This window comes from Oncorhynchus clarkii, chromosome 2 (genome assembly GCF_045791955.1).
Source record: "Oncorhynchus clarkii lewisi isolate Uvic-CL-2024 chromosome 2, UVic_Ocla_1.0, whole genome shotgun sequence".
Taxonomy (NCBI): Eukaryota; Metazoa; Chordata; class Actinopteri; order Salmoniformes; family Salmonidae; genus Oncorhynchus; species Oncorhynchus clarkii.
Window position 1 is genome coordinate 33782411 of NC_092148.1, and position 17643 is coordinate 33800053.

At 42.9% G+C, this 17643-nt stretch overlaps 2 protein-coding genes across 5 annotated transcripts in view; one reads left to right on the top strand and one right to left on the bottom strand.

Annotated features, from left to right (window-relative positions):
- Window positions 1-3368, top strand: part of LOC139367001 (nuclear factor of activated T-cells, cytoplasmic 1-like) — a 64821-nt gene extending 61453 nt beyond the window's left edge. Inside the window, exon 10 of one of the 2 annotated variants that reach the window (XM_071104859.1) lies at window positions 1674-3368. In XM_071104859.1, the coding sequence (XP_070960960.1) occupies window positions 1674-1729 (56 nt within the window). In that variant the 3' untranslated portion in view covers window positions 1730-3368. The remainder of the gene's footprint in view (window positions 1-1673) is intronic. The other variant, XM_071104851.1, reaches the window with a different exon arrangement.
- A 6456-nt stretch (window positions 3369-9824) lies between these two features.
- Window positions 9825-17121, bottom strand: LOC139367014 (solute carrier family 52 member 3-2b). Of its 3 annotated transcripts, none has more exons than XM_071104880.1 (4): window positions 16933-17121; window positions 11649-12733; window positions 11196-11319; window positions 9825-10893 (listed from the first exon to the last, which is right to left on the bottom strand). In XM_071104880.1, exons 2-4 carry the CDS (start codon window positions 12686-12688, stop codon window positions 10681-10683), a joined length of 1377 nt encoding a protein of 458 aa, XP_070960981.1. In that variant the 5' UTR covers window positions 12689-12733; window positions 16933-17121; the 3' UTR covers window positions 9825-10680. The 3 variants fall into 3 exon arrangements, with proteins under 3 accessions (XP_070960981.1, XP_070960971.1, XP_070960992.1); XM_071104870.1 differs by lacking the exon at window positions 16933-17121 and adding an exon at window positions 13914-14213; XM_071104891.1 differs by lacking the exon at window positions 16933-17121 and adding an exon at window positions 13620-13649 and having other exon boundaries at window positions 10485-10893.
- Between the last annotated feature and the right edge of the window lie 522 nt (window positions 17122-17643).

The following is a 17643-nucleotide window of genomic DNA, read 5'->3' on the forward strand; positions in this document are numbered from 1 at the left end:
GTCAACAGGGCTCAGACAGGAGGCTGTCAAGGGCCGTTCAGTTGAACTACCTGTACAATTTTTCTTTTTTTCCCCTGCACCTCGAAAGTGGAAAATATTAGTTGATAAAGCGTAGAAAAACAACACTGTGGTTAATACGTGGGTGTTGAGATGTCAGTGTTTTTATCCTGACTGACAAGAAGCGAGGAAGCTACTGCTTTTCTCTCAGAGAAAAAGTACATTTGTGGCATATGCTGCTGAGATGTTGGATTTTCCCTCCCTCACAATTCTTCTCTGCCCCAAGCTATTTTCTTGTTTCTCTCACAACCATGGAATTGAAGACTGGCATTAAAGTTTGATCATTTAATTGTAACACGCTTGTGTGCCTTTTTTTTGTTGTCCCGAGGAGGCGTAACTAAAAATAACCCCAACGTGTAAAAGCCTGTTTAGCCCGGAGCGGAATCACTGGTAAAAACAGCTAGCGGTGTTGGCTCAGGTTGACTTTTTCCAGTGGGAGTTGAAAGGGAGGTGAGCCCCAACTCTGTGTGTGTGTGTGTGTGTGTGTGTGTGTGTGTGTGTGTGTGTGTGTGTGTGTGTGTGTGTGTGTGTGTGTGTGTGTGTGTGCACGTGCGCGCGTGCATCCGTGCATTCATATTCAGAATTATTTCATTATTTTTACCTCTACCAAGCTGTTTCAGTCAATCATATTTCAAACACTGAACTTATTTATCATAAGTCATATCCATTGACAGGCATATTCATAGAAACACCAGGAGAATACAGTATTTAATCATGTCAACACTTCTACTGCCACAATAAATGAAAGGGTGCCCTCTTTTGGTCCCCCCCCCTCCTCTCTTCCTGTGTGTAGGGTGGTGATGTCTGTGTCTGTGTGTTTGGGGGGGGGGGGTTGCGATATCTGTGTGGGTAGGTTGTCTCCACTGTATGCCTGTTTGTCCAGTGGGCCAGGAGCTGATAAAGTAGGCCTAGTCTGCCCAGTCTGCCCTGGTCTGTGGGTGCAGAGTGGATATGAGGAGGGTGCTGACTTCCGTTCCCGCCTCCAGTGATGTGGATGGTGACCTCACTGAGTTCCAGACTGAGTGGCCCTTCTCTCTTTCTCTATCTCTGTCTCTGTCTTTGTATCTATCTCTCTTTCTCTCTCTCTGTTCCTCTGCTTTACATTAGAGTGCCTCTAGTTTGCTCCCAGTCCTAGGGCCCGGGTCAGTCACTTCCCCCTCCAATGTGCCAAAGCACACAGCAGATAAAGAGAGGGGACTGCTCTCTGTCTGCCTGACTGTGGGAAACATGAGGGCACAGGATCTAGAACAGGAAAGACAAGAAAGAGAATAAGGGTGTGTGTGAGTGTGTAATTGTGTCTAAATCCCACAGTGGTGATTCACTGAAAATTCTTAAAGAAAAGCAATTTTATTGCTGTGTTTCAAAAGAGATTAAGAATGAGGTATATATTTTTCACTTTGCTATTGAGAAAGTGGAGATATTACTCTTACATGAATCCGCAGAAATCACAGTGACAAACTTTTAACCACCAAAATATCATGCGTACAGCTGCAGAAAATGGTGGTGATGATGGTGAAGATGACGAAGATGAATAATGTAACAATGATGATGTTATAATGAGAGGTATATTTTGGATGGGTTTTCGAGTAACGATATCTCTCCTTTTGTCTCCACAGTCAATGAGATCATCCGAAACGACCTGTCCAGCATCTCAGTGCATCTCAGTACATAAACTCTCTGCAGATACAAAAAGGGACAGAGGCAAAGGAACCACAAACCAAAGCTCCTATATCCACATGAGGAACCCCTTAACAGAGAGCTTTCACATTACCACTTCCTCATTGCTACATTTCCCAGATGCCTGATTCGCTTGCCCCTCGTGACGCTGCAGAACGATTGGTCGACTGGTGGTCATTGACAGGAAACTGCAAAGCTCCATATGAACGAATGTTATAATATAATGTGAGACGGCCTTTGATATAATGGGAGGGACTGTGACAATTACTACACTTGCCTTAAATGACAACTCTTGCTCTTCCATGGACCAAACAGCTCAGTAAGACTGAATTACGTGTTTCTTTACTGATTGCCTCTTCTTTATGTGAGGACTCTAATATACGGACAAGCCAATGGGTGTGTCATATGTTGGTCAGAGCGTCCTGGCAAACCACAGCAACCCAGGCGGTGCCTTACAACATCACTCACTGACTAGAATGCAGTGTCACTTCGATCACGTCAATCATTTGTTTACAGGGAAACTAAAAATAGCTGGAAAATAAGTAGGGACGTGTATAGGTTAGTTTTGTGTATCAGTTTTTTTATTTTTATTATGTCCTTGTCCATTTATACCGAATGTTGTGTATGATATTCTTTGTATAAACATGTATTTGAAATGTACTTTGTGTATGCCTTAAATCTATTATGCAGTTTCGCGGTTTAGCTCCTCGTTGTTTTGTTTTTTTCAGCGTCTTCCTTTTTCTGATGATCCAATGTGTACCACCTCGTTGCTAGCGTCTGTCTTGACACCTAGTGCCTCTTCTATCCTTCCGCTCTGGCCTACCTCTCCCTCTTCCCTTTAAAAAAGAAATACAAAATATTCAGAACTGCTTAGACCATCAGGAGAGAGCCTCCTACACATATCGAAGGAGAACAACTGGGTTGGCATGTACATACCATAGGATGATAAGGACAATCTAAGACTTCATCTTTATTCCCCTTGCCTGTATAATACAGCTGGAGAAGGGTTGGGCCTTCAGCCTTCAGCTTGGCAATAATTGGTTTCCTCATATCAAAGGATTTCTTACCTAATTATTGTTCGAGCTTCTTCTTTCTTTACTGTTAGAGACAGTGGCTCAGTAGGCTTCAGTCAGTATGTAATCTACTTTACCATAGTAGCAGCACGGCTTTCTCTTCCGTCACGACCAAATGTTATAGGATCTAGATTCACATGCTTAGTATGATAGGACAGACAGCCCTTACTGAGCCACGGGGTCTCTTCTTATAAAGGATGACAGATCCGCCATCGTTTTCTACGTCGTCTAGTGCAATGTCTTTCTTCAGCATGCAGAGAACACTAATGAGATATATGATTTAGCTTTACAATACCATTAAGTAGCTTCACGAATACATGTGGACTATATGATAGCATGGCTCTATGTAACAGATTGACGTATTGTGCCTTATTCTCTATTGTCTCTCTGCTACAACATGATTGTAACTCTTACTCATTTTCTATCCAGGCACAAAGGTGAAACATATTTCCTCTTTAATATGAAATATTTATGGAAATTGAAATGGTGTTTTATGTACACTCAATGTGTTCTATAAAAAATACAAAAAATGAATCAATAAATGACATAACGATGACAATACTGACATGTGCATTGCTGTTATTCGGATTTTAATTAGATTTTTACCTCGAGCGTTTTACACACGCACGCACACGCGCACACACACACACATGCAGTGATACTCTAGCTGTTTCCTATTGCAGTCTTTACCAGATGGCATTGTCCATGAATCTATGCGTGTGCTATAAAAACCCCTTCCTTTTGGCACAAATCAGTACCAGGAATCCTATATGGTGTTTTATCCCTCCGACTGTCTGGAATGACATAACATTTTTACATATCTAATTTACCCTCAACACTGAAACAGTATTTTCCGTACAGCGATGCAGAATCAATTACTTACGAAATGCATCTCTTCGAAGCACACGGAACTCGTTCTCTGCATTATCCATCCATGCTCCATATGGCTATGCTTTAGTTTAAGACTTTCTCTATAACTCAACAGCTTTTGGTTTTTCTTGTGTTATAGTATTTGACCATGGTAAATCTTGGATGGTTCCTACCTGTTCCCGTATGCCTAATAAAGCTTGAAATGGACACAGCAGGACCTTGATGTGTATGGGCCAAATTCAATTATCTTACCATTGCTTTATGCAAACTCTGATGATGCATTCATTTCCTCTAAGGTCTCTTGCAAGAAACAATACAGTCGTCTACAGATTTGGCCTATCTATTAACAAAATGTTGAAATACAATTCAAACATATGGAATATATTTTAGAATTTTTAGATAGGCAGTTATTTTTTTTGGGGGGGGGGGTGGAGATGCAACAAGGTATTTACATAAATGAACTGCAAATAGCAGGCATTGTTTGGTCATAATTCTTCTTCTTATGCAATTCAAGCCATTGATCCAAGCCTTTACCTTAATTCAGATTGACCTGACGAGCATGACTAGCTGCTATACTCGATTAAACATGCACTTCCTTCAGGTGTATGTCTTTGCAAGGACGTGTGTAGCCTACAGGACGGTTTTGCATGTGTGGAGTGGGTGGTTATGGGAGTGGCATAGTGTTTCTCGCCAAGGGAGCTGTACCACGCTCCTGTGTACCACCTGCCAGTCCTCCAGACTTTTTCCATCTCGCAGCAAAGTTCCGAATGGCCCATCGTCATAGTGACAGAAGTCAGGCGGGCAGGCCTGGGCGGTGCTCCCCTGTACACCCACGGCAGTCCCAAAATAGCCCCTCTATTTACAGACGCAGTCACGCCTCTTTTTCCTGGCGCCCGCTCTCACCTAGGTCTTCCTCTGCCGGAGACAGCTACCCTTTGACACAGTTGAGAAATCATTGAAACCGCTATCATTTTATTAGAGGACCCATATAGTTGATTTAGAAGAACAATCGAACTGACAAACAAATAGCAATGGTCCTATTCATGTTCATGCTATAGGGGCATTTATTTGATGAAGTGGCCTAAGACAGCGTGAGATACATCGACAGATTTAACAGGTGTACCTACATGGCTTGATTCTATGCGCTTCCTTTGTAAGTGACAAAAGATCCCAGTGATCCCAGTGAATGGTAATGATTCCAGCTCGTACCATTTGGTCCCTGGGGGGCGCTCGTGCACCCTTCACCTGGCACGGGGCACCGCTAAGACGTTTCAGAGGGTAGATTTACAGGTTCTTTATGGCTCCGCTTCCTCTCTCGTTGTATTCCCACTGAGCCCTTGATTTCTGCTTTTATAAAGTGAATGCATAGCTAGGCACAGTGGTTCGGCTCTTGCCCTCTCTTCTCCTCTCCTCCAGTTCAGCCATCTGCAGATCGTAAATCCGGGATATAACTTACCTCTGTTATGAAGGGCATGTTGAGAGAGCCATGGGGGCGACTTTAAGAGATGCTTTAAGAGATGATTGCTTGACCATGCATACAGTTGGACTTTGATATTCTGTCATTCTAAGCAATAGAGATGTTTTAGATGTTTTTCTATTTTGGGTAAAGGAGAAAACTGCATGGATATTTTTGTTCATGATCACAGAGACATATGTCGTTATGCAAATTTAGCAGGATAGTGGCGATATTAATGCTGGTCTCAGATCAGCATCTACTGCCCGTGAAGATAATTAATGATTATATTGCCCTCATTAGGGAGCGGGGAAGGAGGGTTGATAGGGTCTGTGTGTGTGTGTGCGTGCGTGCGTGCGTGTGTGTGTGTGTGTGTGTTTTTGTGTTTGTGTGTGTTTGCGTGCGTGCGTGCGCGCGCGCGCGCGTGTGCGTACGTGCATCAGTGTGTCTGGGGGTTCCACAGGTGCACTCTCTCTCCACATGGGCCCTCTGGATATGTGACAAGCCCAACAGATGACCCACTGACATGGTCACATCACTGCGGTCACAAAGACGAATCCCCTTTTAAAAGTGACTTTAAGAGACACTCAAAAAGACAGAGCCAGATGGACTGGAAAAACTGTGTGCGTATCTTTTCTTCATCTGCAATCATTCAACTTGATTCACTATATCTCTCTTTTGTGATGCATGAAATGTCATGCAAGGATTCAAACAATTCTGACGAGGACATACTGTTGTGCTTGAGGAGACTTGAATTGAAAAAATAATTCAAAAATAGTCCATTTATTGATATCATCATAAGGTTTCAGTGTGTCAATCGATCCAATGCATTTAATTACGACATCCCCTTCTGATTCCTTTTTAGTGCTCTAAATTCATGCGAAAACCCCTGAAACACACACATACTGTACAGTCATCGACCCTACTATTTGCACTCAAGCTTGTCTACCATACAGTTCTGTATACGCTATGTAGTTGTGTTGATGTTACAGTAGCAGCAGACACGTGGGCTGCTCTTAATGGGCTAAAAGCAGGGCTAGTCAGAGTTCAGGTGGGTGCTTAGTACTCTCTCTCTCTCTCTCAGCCATGGGCTCTCGGCTTAAGATGACTTCATGATAATCACTGGAGGCTTTTAGACGCCTTCTCTCGGCTCAATCTTCATATCCCCTGACACTGATTTCACAATGAGGATCCGGAGAAAAGGGGAGTGTCCAGCTATTCATTTTAATGATCCCTCTGTATTGATTGTTAGCAGGGTGGGGGCGGGACGAGGGGGTAATGATTCTTTGCCTTAACAGGCCGATCCCTCCTCTTAAAGGAGCAATCCACTAAATGAGCACTCTAATGGATGCCCGGCGTGACCTCGGGGTGACCTGCTGGCACACCCCTGGTGGATTGGCTTCCTGACAGAGAGGAGACTATAGGACTTCTCAACAGGAGGTTTAAGTCTGGTTCACTGTCCGAATGCAGTAAATGAGATGGACAGGACACCAGAAAAGAATCTTCACTGAATCCAAATTGCTCTGCACGGACACGTTTCGGGCCGCAGCCTTATTCAGCGTGTAGAGAATCAGCATAGCCAGACTAGCTAAAGATGTGTGTTAGACGTGGAAATAAAATGCTTAGTGAACATCTAGAGCTCTATTCAATCTGTATCGCTGAAGCAATAGAAATGTGAAGGTCATTTCTGATTGAGCCAACGTATGCAGTGTTTACAGTGAATGCAGTCTCGGCTAACGCGGGAACATTGCCTTTAAATGTCAATCCCGGTGAAGCGCTGAACTTCGGCGATACGGATTGAATAGAGCCCCCCCCCAGTCTTACCTTCATGAAAATATATCACATAGAGCAAAACAATGAAGTAACTTAAGAAAATAGTGTCTTACATCACAACTAACCTTTATCATTAATAACTGTTTACTTTTCCTCACATTCTGTGGTCCAACAGGGTTTTCCTCACCTGATACCATTTGGGATCCAGAAATTCCCCTCACATGAGAACTTTTGTGATCCATCTCAAATCAGTTTTGAATGCCCTGCTTTGAGGCCTTCAGCAGATGACTCGCAGAGGACTCACAAGGAAGTGCCTCCACGTTTTAGAGAGCCAGTAAACACAGAGGTATTTCCTTCTCTGACCGCAGCTTGGACATTCTGTTTCATAGTCCCTACTGTGTGCATTGTAGCACAGAAAACTCATAACAGCCGAGTATTATGTTAACAGAAGCCCCTGCACTCTCTGTGATGTGTGTGTGTGTGTGTGTGTGTGTGTGTGTGTGTGTGTGTGTGTGTGTGTGTGTGTGTGTGTGTGTGTGTGTGTGTGTGTGTGTGTGTGTGTGTGTGTGTGTGGCCTCATGGTTCACGAAGTGTAGAGCAGTAAAGCTTGCCACTCATAGAGTACCTAACTCATTCATTTCATTCATCTCACAAATGTAATTTATTTGATGAAGTATTGCAGAAAATAGATATAGTAAACTCTGGTAGTACACTCCTGATGTAGGTCAGTCAGCTACAATTGGTTGACAAGGGGTGGGAGAAGGATGATATTAGAAGTAGCCATCTACTTTGTAAACCCATACTGGACTTAACCGCAAGGCAACCCTGTCATCTCCAATGATTTCCTGCCTGATATATAATATAGCCCATATGAATGTTTTATCAGAAAATGTTTGCTTTTTTTGCTAGGTGCCTACCTTGTGTTGCTTTTAACTTTTGATTACTTTGTGCATGGTCGCACAAAAGGAGTAGACAAGGTCAAGACAACTCTGTAATGGGCTAAACGGAAAACAAAAGTCTCTAGCCTTCCCCAAAGGGCCCAAAATGATAGTATGAAGTTGCAATAAAAGTGTTTTGATGAGTTTGGACAAAGTGGTAATTTTAAGGCCTGGAGTAAGCCGGCCTTTGCTCAATAAGACTTTCAAATGCAGCCAAGCAGGTGGAAAGAGTAGAACGAAAACAGACATGACATAATCATATAAATAATAGTGCCTAGCAGGATTCCTATAGGAACCATATGTTTCCGTCCGTCAGGAAATATAGTGTGTCAAGCATCACAGTGTAATTTTTTTTTTAAGCAATATTAAAAGCAGTCGCCTCCAGAGTCTCTGCATTTGAAGTGGTGAATCAAATCTCATTTGGCTCCTCTGATCGCTCAGCATTCCTTTAGTATTGCCTTGAATCATTTAGAGAAATCCCTTTTAGGTCTGGTCCAGACGTCGGGCTTTCCATCCCTCCCTCTCTGGCTTTTACCAGACGTCGCGTTGTGAGGGGAGAATGGTCGATTGCATAACGCCAGGCGAGACCTGATCGTTCCTGGCCTTAACACAAAATTCAATCATTCTCAGCATTCTCCAATCCCACATCGGCCCGTTAAAGAGCAGCGGGAGCTAGGATTTCCCCTCATATGTTTTCAATTCAAATTAGGATCACAACGTATGCTGTACGCATAATCAAAGGGAGCCAAGAGAGGGAAACGGACAGTTTGAGATATGAGTCAAGAGGGAGAGACTGAGCGAGATAATTGGTTCGAGAGACAATAGGAGAGAGAGAGAGAGAGAGAGAGCGAGAGAGAGAGAGATGGCCATTGCTACTCCAAAGCACCCACCTTCACGTAGGTCAGGGCAGTCCACCTGCATTTCAATTTGCACATTCACAGAAGTAATAGCGTTCACAGAAGAAGCATCCTAATTGGCCAGGGCTCTCTCGACAAATAGAGGATAAGTCAAAGAAATCCCTGCATATATATTACTCAGCACCTAAAAGTTCTCTAACCTCTGTTATTGATGGGCCCCTGCACACTTCAACCATTAAAGCCACAAATAGACATAAGAGCATATGTATGATATGAGACGACAGGAGATGACGAATCCACTGGGGCCTGAATCAGGCTATGACTTTGTTCCTCAGTGCTCTCTATCTGTAGGGGGTCTGTAGAGAAAAGGAGCACACACCTGCACCCATCAACTGCTCTCACTCTAAGTTACTGTGAGTGGGTGAGACTCAGGAAATGATCGAGACATGACTCTAGTGGCATGGGGCAATACTCAAGAGACATGCACAACTCCTACAGTAATTTGAGCAATCTCAGGAAGCATTCAAAAAGCAGGAAGGGCAAAAAAAAAAAAGAAGGCCTCCTAAAAATATAGAAACAATTACCCTTCATCATTATCAATGTGATAGTGATATTTATAAAATGATCTTGAATATATAAAAGGGCTATATTCATGGTAACATTAATGTGAGTAAATGTGTTCCTAAATCCTAAACCATACTGTAAGTCTACACCGATGATCTAGCTACTGTACAGGACTTAAATTTAAATAAATAACAGGAACATGCCTACACAAAATGAACTATACACGCTTGTTAAGAAAGCAGTGTTAAGGGGGAATAAAATAAAATTTAAAAAGTTGTATTCATAACTAAATACTTTTCCATTAGATCTTGCAGTCAGATTGAAGGCATATGTGGTATCCATAGGTCTGAGCTGTATGCCAAGATGTGGACCCCTGCTCTGTTCAGATCTCACTCAGCTCGTGTTACCATTATCCTAGCCTGACACCTACTGGTCAAATTCTGGAAGCGAAGGATCTAAGTATGATTACGATTACAGTGATGCTTTATACCCATGCTAGTGATAAATAAACTACAGAAAGTTGATAATGAAGTAAGCAATTAGTAGAGAAATACAAAACATATATTCTTTTTTATGTATACATTTTAATTGACTCGAGCCATACATAATTGCAGTGCATTACATTATGACTGCAGTAAGGTCGTAGTCGTATACAAAGCATGTAAGACAAATTTTGGTTTTGGAAAAAAAATACATTAAACATAGACTGGTAAAGAATAAACATAAATTACCTTTTGGTTGACATTTGCAGTACTAGTAACTCCAAAATGAAGGTACTGTTTTGTCCCTGTAACATACTCCAAGGCATTCAGCTTCTTTTAAAGAAGAATTGCAAAAAGCTTAGCAATTAAATATTATCATCTTTGTGGTCTTTGTAACAATAAAAGTTGGCCTCCCACACTTCACAGATTTCAGATCTTAATTTGAGCCAGTTTGCAACAGCAGGAAAATAATCCTGCAGCAACAGGAAATGTAAATTATTATGTGGATTATAATTCATGGAACATTTTATAGGGAATGAAACATTTTTCACAAGGGAAAATTAAGTCTGAAATGTCAAAGTGGAAATTGCAAACTTCAGAAGCCTTAAACCTCAAATACACTACACGTTTTATAGCTCCTGCATTGCAGAAAAAGCTATCTTGCAACAAGGTGATTCAATTAAGACCCTATGTTTTTCAACTTTATTCAACAGAAAACAAACACAAATGGTTTGGTGCCATTTAGTTTCTAATCTGAGGATGTGCTTCAAAGAGATCCTTCCGCAACCATAGGGAGATATTTAATTGCTTTGGCAACAGACTAGATACGTCAAAATCAGTTTAAAGAGACAAACTCACATGAAGAAATATAAATTTCCAGTGTCAACTATTTTTGTTTTCTACAGTGAGTTTCAACAGTAAGCCACATCTTGATCCCTACTTTGTGCACATGGTGTTACAAGGGTCCCCTGATTTGAAGAGTCCATAGACACTGACCAAGGGAAACATGGACAGGGCACCCAGCATGGAGCCAAGCTGTACTACTGCTCCACACCACACGAGGGCACTGTGGCCCTCATCCCGAAGGATCACCCCAATGATCACCTTCACATAGGAGAGGGTCAGGACAAACAACATCCAGGCGATCACCTACAACAGAGAGTAGATAGACATTACAAACAAAATACTAGCATTGTGTCAATATTCACGGTACATTAGAGGATCATTAACTACATACCGAATAGCATGGACATGAGTTTGATTGTTTACTGTTGTTTAGAAAGACTTTGCTTGACCTCAAAACATCTAATTTTCACTCAGAAACATGTCGTTTTCAATGGCCCAATGAAATCAAATTGACAGTCATGCAGTGTTCAGGTGTTATCAGCAATCTTACAACGTAACACATGTATTTTCTCTATTCCATGACGTAATAACAGAAAGAGCCTTACTATGAGTGCGGTGCCTGAGACGCTGTGGACCAGTAGAGGACAGGGGCTCAGTGCAGCCATGGCCATGATGTAAGTACCAAACCCTGTCCCAACTATTGTCAGAAGTCCAATCAGCACCAACGACCTGAAAAAAAAAGAACAAGGACAAGCTAGAAGGTGACTTGAGGAAGTGGGTGGGAAAATTCAAGGTGTTTGGATTATTTAAATGATCCGTTGAAGTACTGTATGTTTCAGGATGAGACAGTACAATGTTACTTAATGCTGTTTATTCTGTATTTTGTTATAGCTGTCAACTTGATTCAGTGACTGACAGTCATTCTATTCCAGCCATTACAATGACTCCTCCCCATGTCTACCTGCAACAGCCTTCACTGGTGACTGCATAGATCTGAAAGAGTCTATGTTCAGTAAATTATTGATCAGTCAGTTATGCTAATCCAGAGTTGGGTTTACCTTAAGGGCAGGAACATGGCGATGAAGCAGGCCACGGGGTTGGCCACGGCTGCCATGGTGGCCGCCAGATGGTAGGCCTGGTTCCCGTAAGGCAGACAGGAGTAAGACTGCACTGAGGGCAGCACTGCGTTGGTCAGGGCATTGACCCAGGCCAGAACCACAAAGATGAACGTCACCTCCGGCCCACTGTAGAAGCCCGTCCCAAAGGAGCTCTGCCGGGCTCTCCGGTGGCCATCCGGAGAACTGATCATGGGCTTCTCCTCTTGAGGTCTGTGAGACAGGGACAGGGCTTGGTCACTCTTCTCCTCTGCCAGGCCTCTGTTGAAGTAGTGCTCGCGCTTCCTCTCCCTGGCCACGGCCGGGTGGTGGTTGAGCAAGAGGAAGGCAGCCAGACACACCACCATCATGGCACTGAGGAAGAGGAAGAAGACCTGGGCAGAGAAGTTAGCGGGCTGGTATTGAGCCTGGAGCTCTCCACTGGCCCCTACTGTGGAGTTAATCCCTAAGGTCCCATTGGCTAAGCTAGCCACTGTAGCATTCCGACAGTGAACCACCCCCACCCCCTGCACCAGAGCCACTATGGCAGGCACCAAGCCACTAACGCCCTCCCCTACAAAGTACGTAGTGAGGTACTGGGGCCCGAGGCGCATCATGAAGGGCAGGAAGGTGACCGAGGAGGTGCAGTCCACCACAGAGAGTAGGAAACAGAGCACTAGGAGGGGGACACTATGCGTAGCGCCCGCTAGGGACACCGTGTGCTTCCAGAAGAAGGCCAGGAGGAAGGTGGCGACCACGCCCAGACCCACTATGGAGTAGATGACGGGTCGCTCGTCCAGCTTGCCCGGGCGGAAGCGGTGCATGAGGGTGACGAAAAGGGGCCCCACGTTGGCCATCTGGATGAGCACAGTGAGGTAAGAGGGCAGGTACCAACCCTCTGGGATTTCGGGCACTATGAGGGGCAGCTCCACCCACATCCCGTTGATGGCCACCCAGGAGCCCATGCCAAAGAGACATGCCAGCACGTGGGTTAGGAGAGTCATGGTGAAGGTCAGGGGCACAGCCAGTAAACAACTTGCATAAAGGACCTGAAACACACAAACAATGCACAATTTCATGATTAAAATGCAACAACATACGTTGTCATAATACTGATCATGTACTGATATTTTATTTTTTATTGGGGGGGGGGGGGGTATAAATCAGCATTAATATTGCAGATAGATTGTAGCTTCCATCAATGCAATTGTCTGCATCATTTCCAATCCCACATATATTTTTTTGCAAATTCATACATATCTTTAAATATATATATTTCCTTCATTACCCTCCAACCCAACCACCACTCCCCCTTTTGGAGCAAACTAGTGAACAACATGAACTGACATTTGTTGGGGTGCTGAAAGGCATAATTACCAAAAACTATTCATTGTACAGAACTAAATCAAAATACCCATTCTCAGCTCTGCAACATCATCACAATGACAACATTATATGAACACATTTCCTTAGTTCCCTTGGTTCTCCTCAAGGTTAGCCTATGTGTAAGTATTGGTGGGGGTATCCTCTCACCCACGTTGTCATTGGTTACCAAAGCCAGCCTGTCTGCTACACAGTATGTGACCATAAGACTCAGCAGCCTTCCCTCCCCCGTCCACCCCGAATGTTGAGTCTGGCACAGAGTACCTGACCTTTCACACACAAACTCACTAGTCTCGGGAACAGCCCCATATACACAGGCTGAACCTACACTTCATCCTTTTCTGTGCAAGTACAACGTGGTAAGAGGGTGTTACTGTGACTTCTGCTGATTCATAGTTGCCTGTAATTCAACGTCTGAAACTGAATAGTTGATGAGTCACCTCACTCAGTGTATGAATGGAGAGAAACACTGTTCTTGTTTACATACGTACTGATACACACATACCCACACACACATAACCTTAAGAGTTTACAGAACTACTGTATGCTCACAGTAACTCAGTTCCTCTTCCTGGTTTTTCTTCTGTTTGAATCCATCCTACACGGAAGACATCATAAATCCATCTGCTCCACACTGTAGCTGAGACAATTTGTTAATTCGGCAACATGGGATGTGAGTGATGAGGAAATAGTCAAACCAATAATACTATTGGTTAGACTATTTCTCTATCCCATGTTGCCTAATTAACAAACAGGCTCAGCTTCAGTGTGGAGCAGATGGATTTACTTGTGGCTTGTGGAATTATTTTCTAATTCCCCTTAGACTCAGACGAATGATAATCTTACCTTGTGATGGAGTGGGACTGCCTATTATATCTCCTTCTCTCTTGGGTAACTTCTCACTCCACTGTGATCAGAGCATTATTACATTATCCGGCAAGTGTGTACATTCAGTTCATATTCCCTCCCCCCTCGTTATCGCTATTACATACACACGCACACACTCACGAATTCCGTGTATCCCATTCAATTGACAGAACAGGAAGTACACAGGCTCCTCTTGTCTATGACACCGTAATCCCCCGGATTTAAAGGAGCCTCGTTCGAAAAAATAATTTCGCCATGTGCTCTGCAGCTCTGCCTCCCCGCAGCCCCTAGAGCACTAGAGAAAGTTGCAGTAGCAGAAGGGGGTGGGGTCAACTACGTACCCTCCCCCTCTCCTCCAACCCTAGAAAATATGACCTTGGCTCTGCCCCGCTAAACAGAAAACGTTGGCTGTAGCGTGAGAGAAACAGGGAGAGCGAGAGAGAGAGAGAGAGAGAGAGAGAGAGAGAGAGGCAGCTGCCAAGTACTCTACTACACACCAGTCATAAGAAGCTGTGTATTTATAACAGAATGTCAGAGGGCAGTTCTGACTACTCCAGATTGTTTTTTTTAGGAGACTAACCTGAGACCGTGACACTACTAACAGTGTCACTGCTCCTAGTTTCCAGTACAGGTTTCCTTTTGCACTGACCTGAAAGACTGATGATGAAACAAGTTGTTACTGTGCCCCTGAGTAACCTACTCAAAGGAAATGCAGTATATGCTACTTTGACCACTCTGTGTATCTGTAATGTCTAAATCAAATCAAATCAAATTTTATTTGTCACATACACATGGTTAGCAGATGTTAATGCGAGTGTAGCGAAATGCTTGTGCTTCTAGTTCCGACAATGCAGTAATAACAAGTATCTAACTAACAATTCCAAAACTACTGTCTTGTACACAGTGTAAGGGGATAAAGAATATGTACATAAGGATATATGAATGAGTGATGGTACAGAGCAGCATAGGCAAGATACAGTAGATGGTATCGAGTACAGTATGTACAAATGAGATGAGTATGTAAACAAAGTGGCATAGTCTATGACTTGACTGTAAGACAACACACCCAAAACACATGAAAAGCAGGATTGACTTGTTTGCTCAATCTTCTTCCTGTCCCATATTCTCAGCACGTCTCTCCAACAGCCTTGAATCCTTGGAGAGTCATTAAATGTGTTTACCCCATAGAGATTGCTACATGTGTTTATCTCTATGTTCTACCCTCTAGTATGGCGCCTACAGATGTTGTCAAAGTCATATTGTGCTGTTGATCTTTTCTAATTGTTAATTTGACATGACACAATTTTGGCTGGGTTCAATCCATAACCGGATTACAGCTCGCTTGACATTAAAAGGTAATTTCCAATTGAGTTGGCATCGGCAGCGTTTACCTGGAATGTTGTCGACAATCCTCTGTTTGGAGTACATCATGCCTCTACCCTTTTCTCACATACGGATTCAGTCAGCTAACATTTTCTTTAGTTTGCTCTGGTCTAATGATTGTCTCCTGATTCAGATGAATGTTGGGCTGCGGAATTGGATCCAACACTGCATTATGTAGCTGGAGCATATGAACCAGTCTAATGAGAAAAAAGTTACCCATGTTAGCATACAATTTAAAGCATGCAATAACAAAAACTCCACAATACTAAAGGATTATTACCTAATTGTTTTTCTATTTTCCCCAAGAGAAACAGCAGGTGATTCCTCAAGCTCTTACAACTTGCTTTGTTTTTGCCAACAAAAAAAAAACAGATGGATGCAGCCTAGAGTGAACATATGTTTCTTCACAGTGAAGAATTGACTGTGAAGTGCACTTTCGGCAAAAATACATACATTTATAAAATCACACGTCAACGTGGCAAACTCTGTTTGATGAAACAAGTATTTGAACTATGCCATTTTTGTTTGACTTGTTCACAACAAATCTTCAGTAGAAATCAACAGGAGTATTAAGTAGACCTACGGGTCCTACTTAAACGCTATTGAATATACGGTACATCGCCTGTTGACCAGTAGATGGTGCTAAAAGCATCTGATTTCGTTTTTTTCCTTCGCCTCTTTATGAAAGGTCTCCCAGAACAGTTATACAAGAGAAAGACAGAGTGATATGAGGACTGATGAGAAAGTGCATTAATCTGCATTTGACAATTAACATGCAATGCAATGGCTATTGCATTTCAACTACCCCATGTAATTTCAAGGAAAAACTCTAACATCATCCATACTGTATTTCACGCATTTCAACTAGTTTGGTATTGTATAGCTGTAACCAATCTCCAGCCATTATTTCTACTTTACATGAATAATCATTGTGACAAAAAGACCATTCCTATTTGTTCTTCCTTGTGCAACCCTTGGTAAAGGTTTCAGTATGTTGTTGACTGTAAAATAAGACGTGGAAATAATTGCAATCAAATTAGTTTCACACAGATTACTTGCTAGAAGAAGAGAAACTAATTGGATATACTGTACTGTATCACTAATTGCTATAAAAGGGGATATGCAACTTAACGTGAATTGACATTTTAAATCCTATGAGGTATGTCGTCTTAGGTAAGATGTAAAGTAAGAAAAATACAAAGTTCCTCAATTATCTTTGAAGAGACCTGATGAACTTTGTTGCATCTCTCAATCCAAAATGTTATGTCATTTCTTTTCCAAATACAGTCAAATATGCTTCTGTTAGTCCATCCCAATTACCGTGTAAACTTGATAAATGATAGTTATGCACACCTGAAAAGTAATTGTCATGTGTCAAATCAAATCTATAAAAAGACAGTAAAATAAAAGTGATGATTTTATAACTCATTAAGCAACCAGGAAAAATACCACCCCATTATATAACTATACCAATGATCCTCAACCTCAGATGGCCATGTAACATGATGGTATTCAACCCCTAACGCAACTCTTCTCAAAACACGATATAGTAGTTCTTCATCTACTAATGACAAATTTCCAATCCTGACCAAAACACCTGACAGGAAGCGCCTACCTGACTCTGTAAGCTTCCTCTCAGTCAGACAGAGTTAGATGCAGTTGATGGATATTGGCTGCCGGTGTTTGAGTCCCACAGCACAATGTGATGGTCCTCTGACAGAGTATGTTTGTGTGAGGCTGCCGTGATGATACGCTACGCTCTGGAGCGACCTTGTGCAGGTTGCTGATGTGTCTGTCTGTTAAATAACAGTGGGATGGTGCTGTGTGTGTATAACTACTGTACCAGACAATCACGTGACTCGGGGGGGCTTTGCTGCACTTTGGTTCACAGGGGTCCATTCAGGGAGCCAATGTCCTGGGCTACAGAGGCTGGAGAGGGGGAGAGGAGCTGGGTGGCTGTGGAAGTGAGGTAGGGTGGGGTAGTAGGGTTGTGCCCTCCCTGCTGGTTGGAAGGGTTGGTGTGTAGCCCAGCCTAGCCAACCATACGACAGCTTTGGACAGCAGCTTGTGATTTTTGACTTCAGAGGGGGGGGCTGCATGGTAGCTTTTGTTCAGCATAAATTCCATGATGTCAAATGAATGGACCTGATTGGCCTGGAGCTTGATTAGATGGGAGTTGATTTGCGTGCAGAGAACGAGCACCCCTCCGCCTTCTATCTCAACCCCCCCCTCTACTCAATTAAGGCCAGATATTTATTTGGGCCAGATATTAATTTCCTCAAATTATTTTCACCCTGATTTGATGCTTATTCCTTAAAACTTGAGC

Coding starts and splice junctions, on each gene's coding strand:
- LOC139367014 (XM_071104880.1), bottom strand. CDS start 12,688: ATGACTCTCCTAACCCACGTGCTGGCATGTCTCTTTGGCATGGGCTCC. Junction 11,320..11,648: donor GCCATGTTCCTGCCCTTAAG/GTAAACCCAACT, acceptor TTTTTTTTTCAG/GTCGTTGGTGCTGATTGGAC. Junction 10,894..11,195: donor TCTCAGGCACCGCACTCATA/GTAAGGCTCTTT, acceptor TCTCTGTTGTAG/GTGATCGCCTGGATGTTGTT.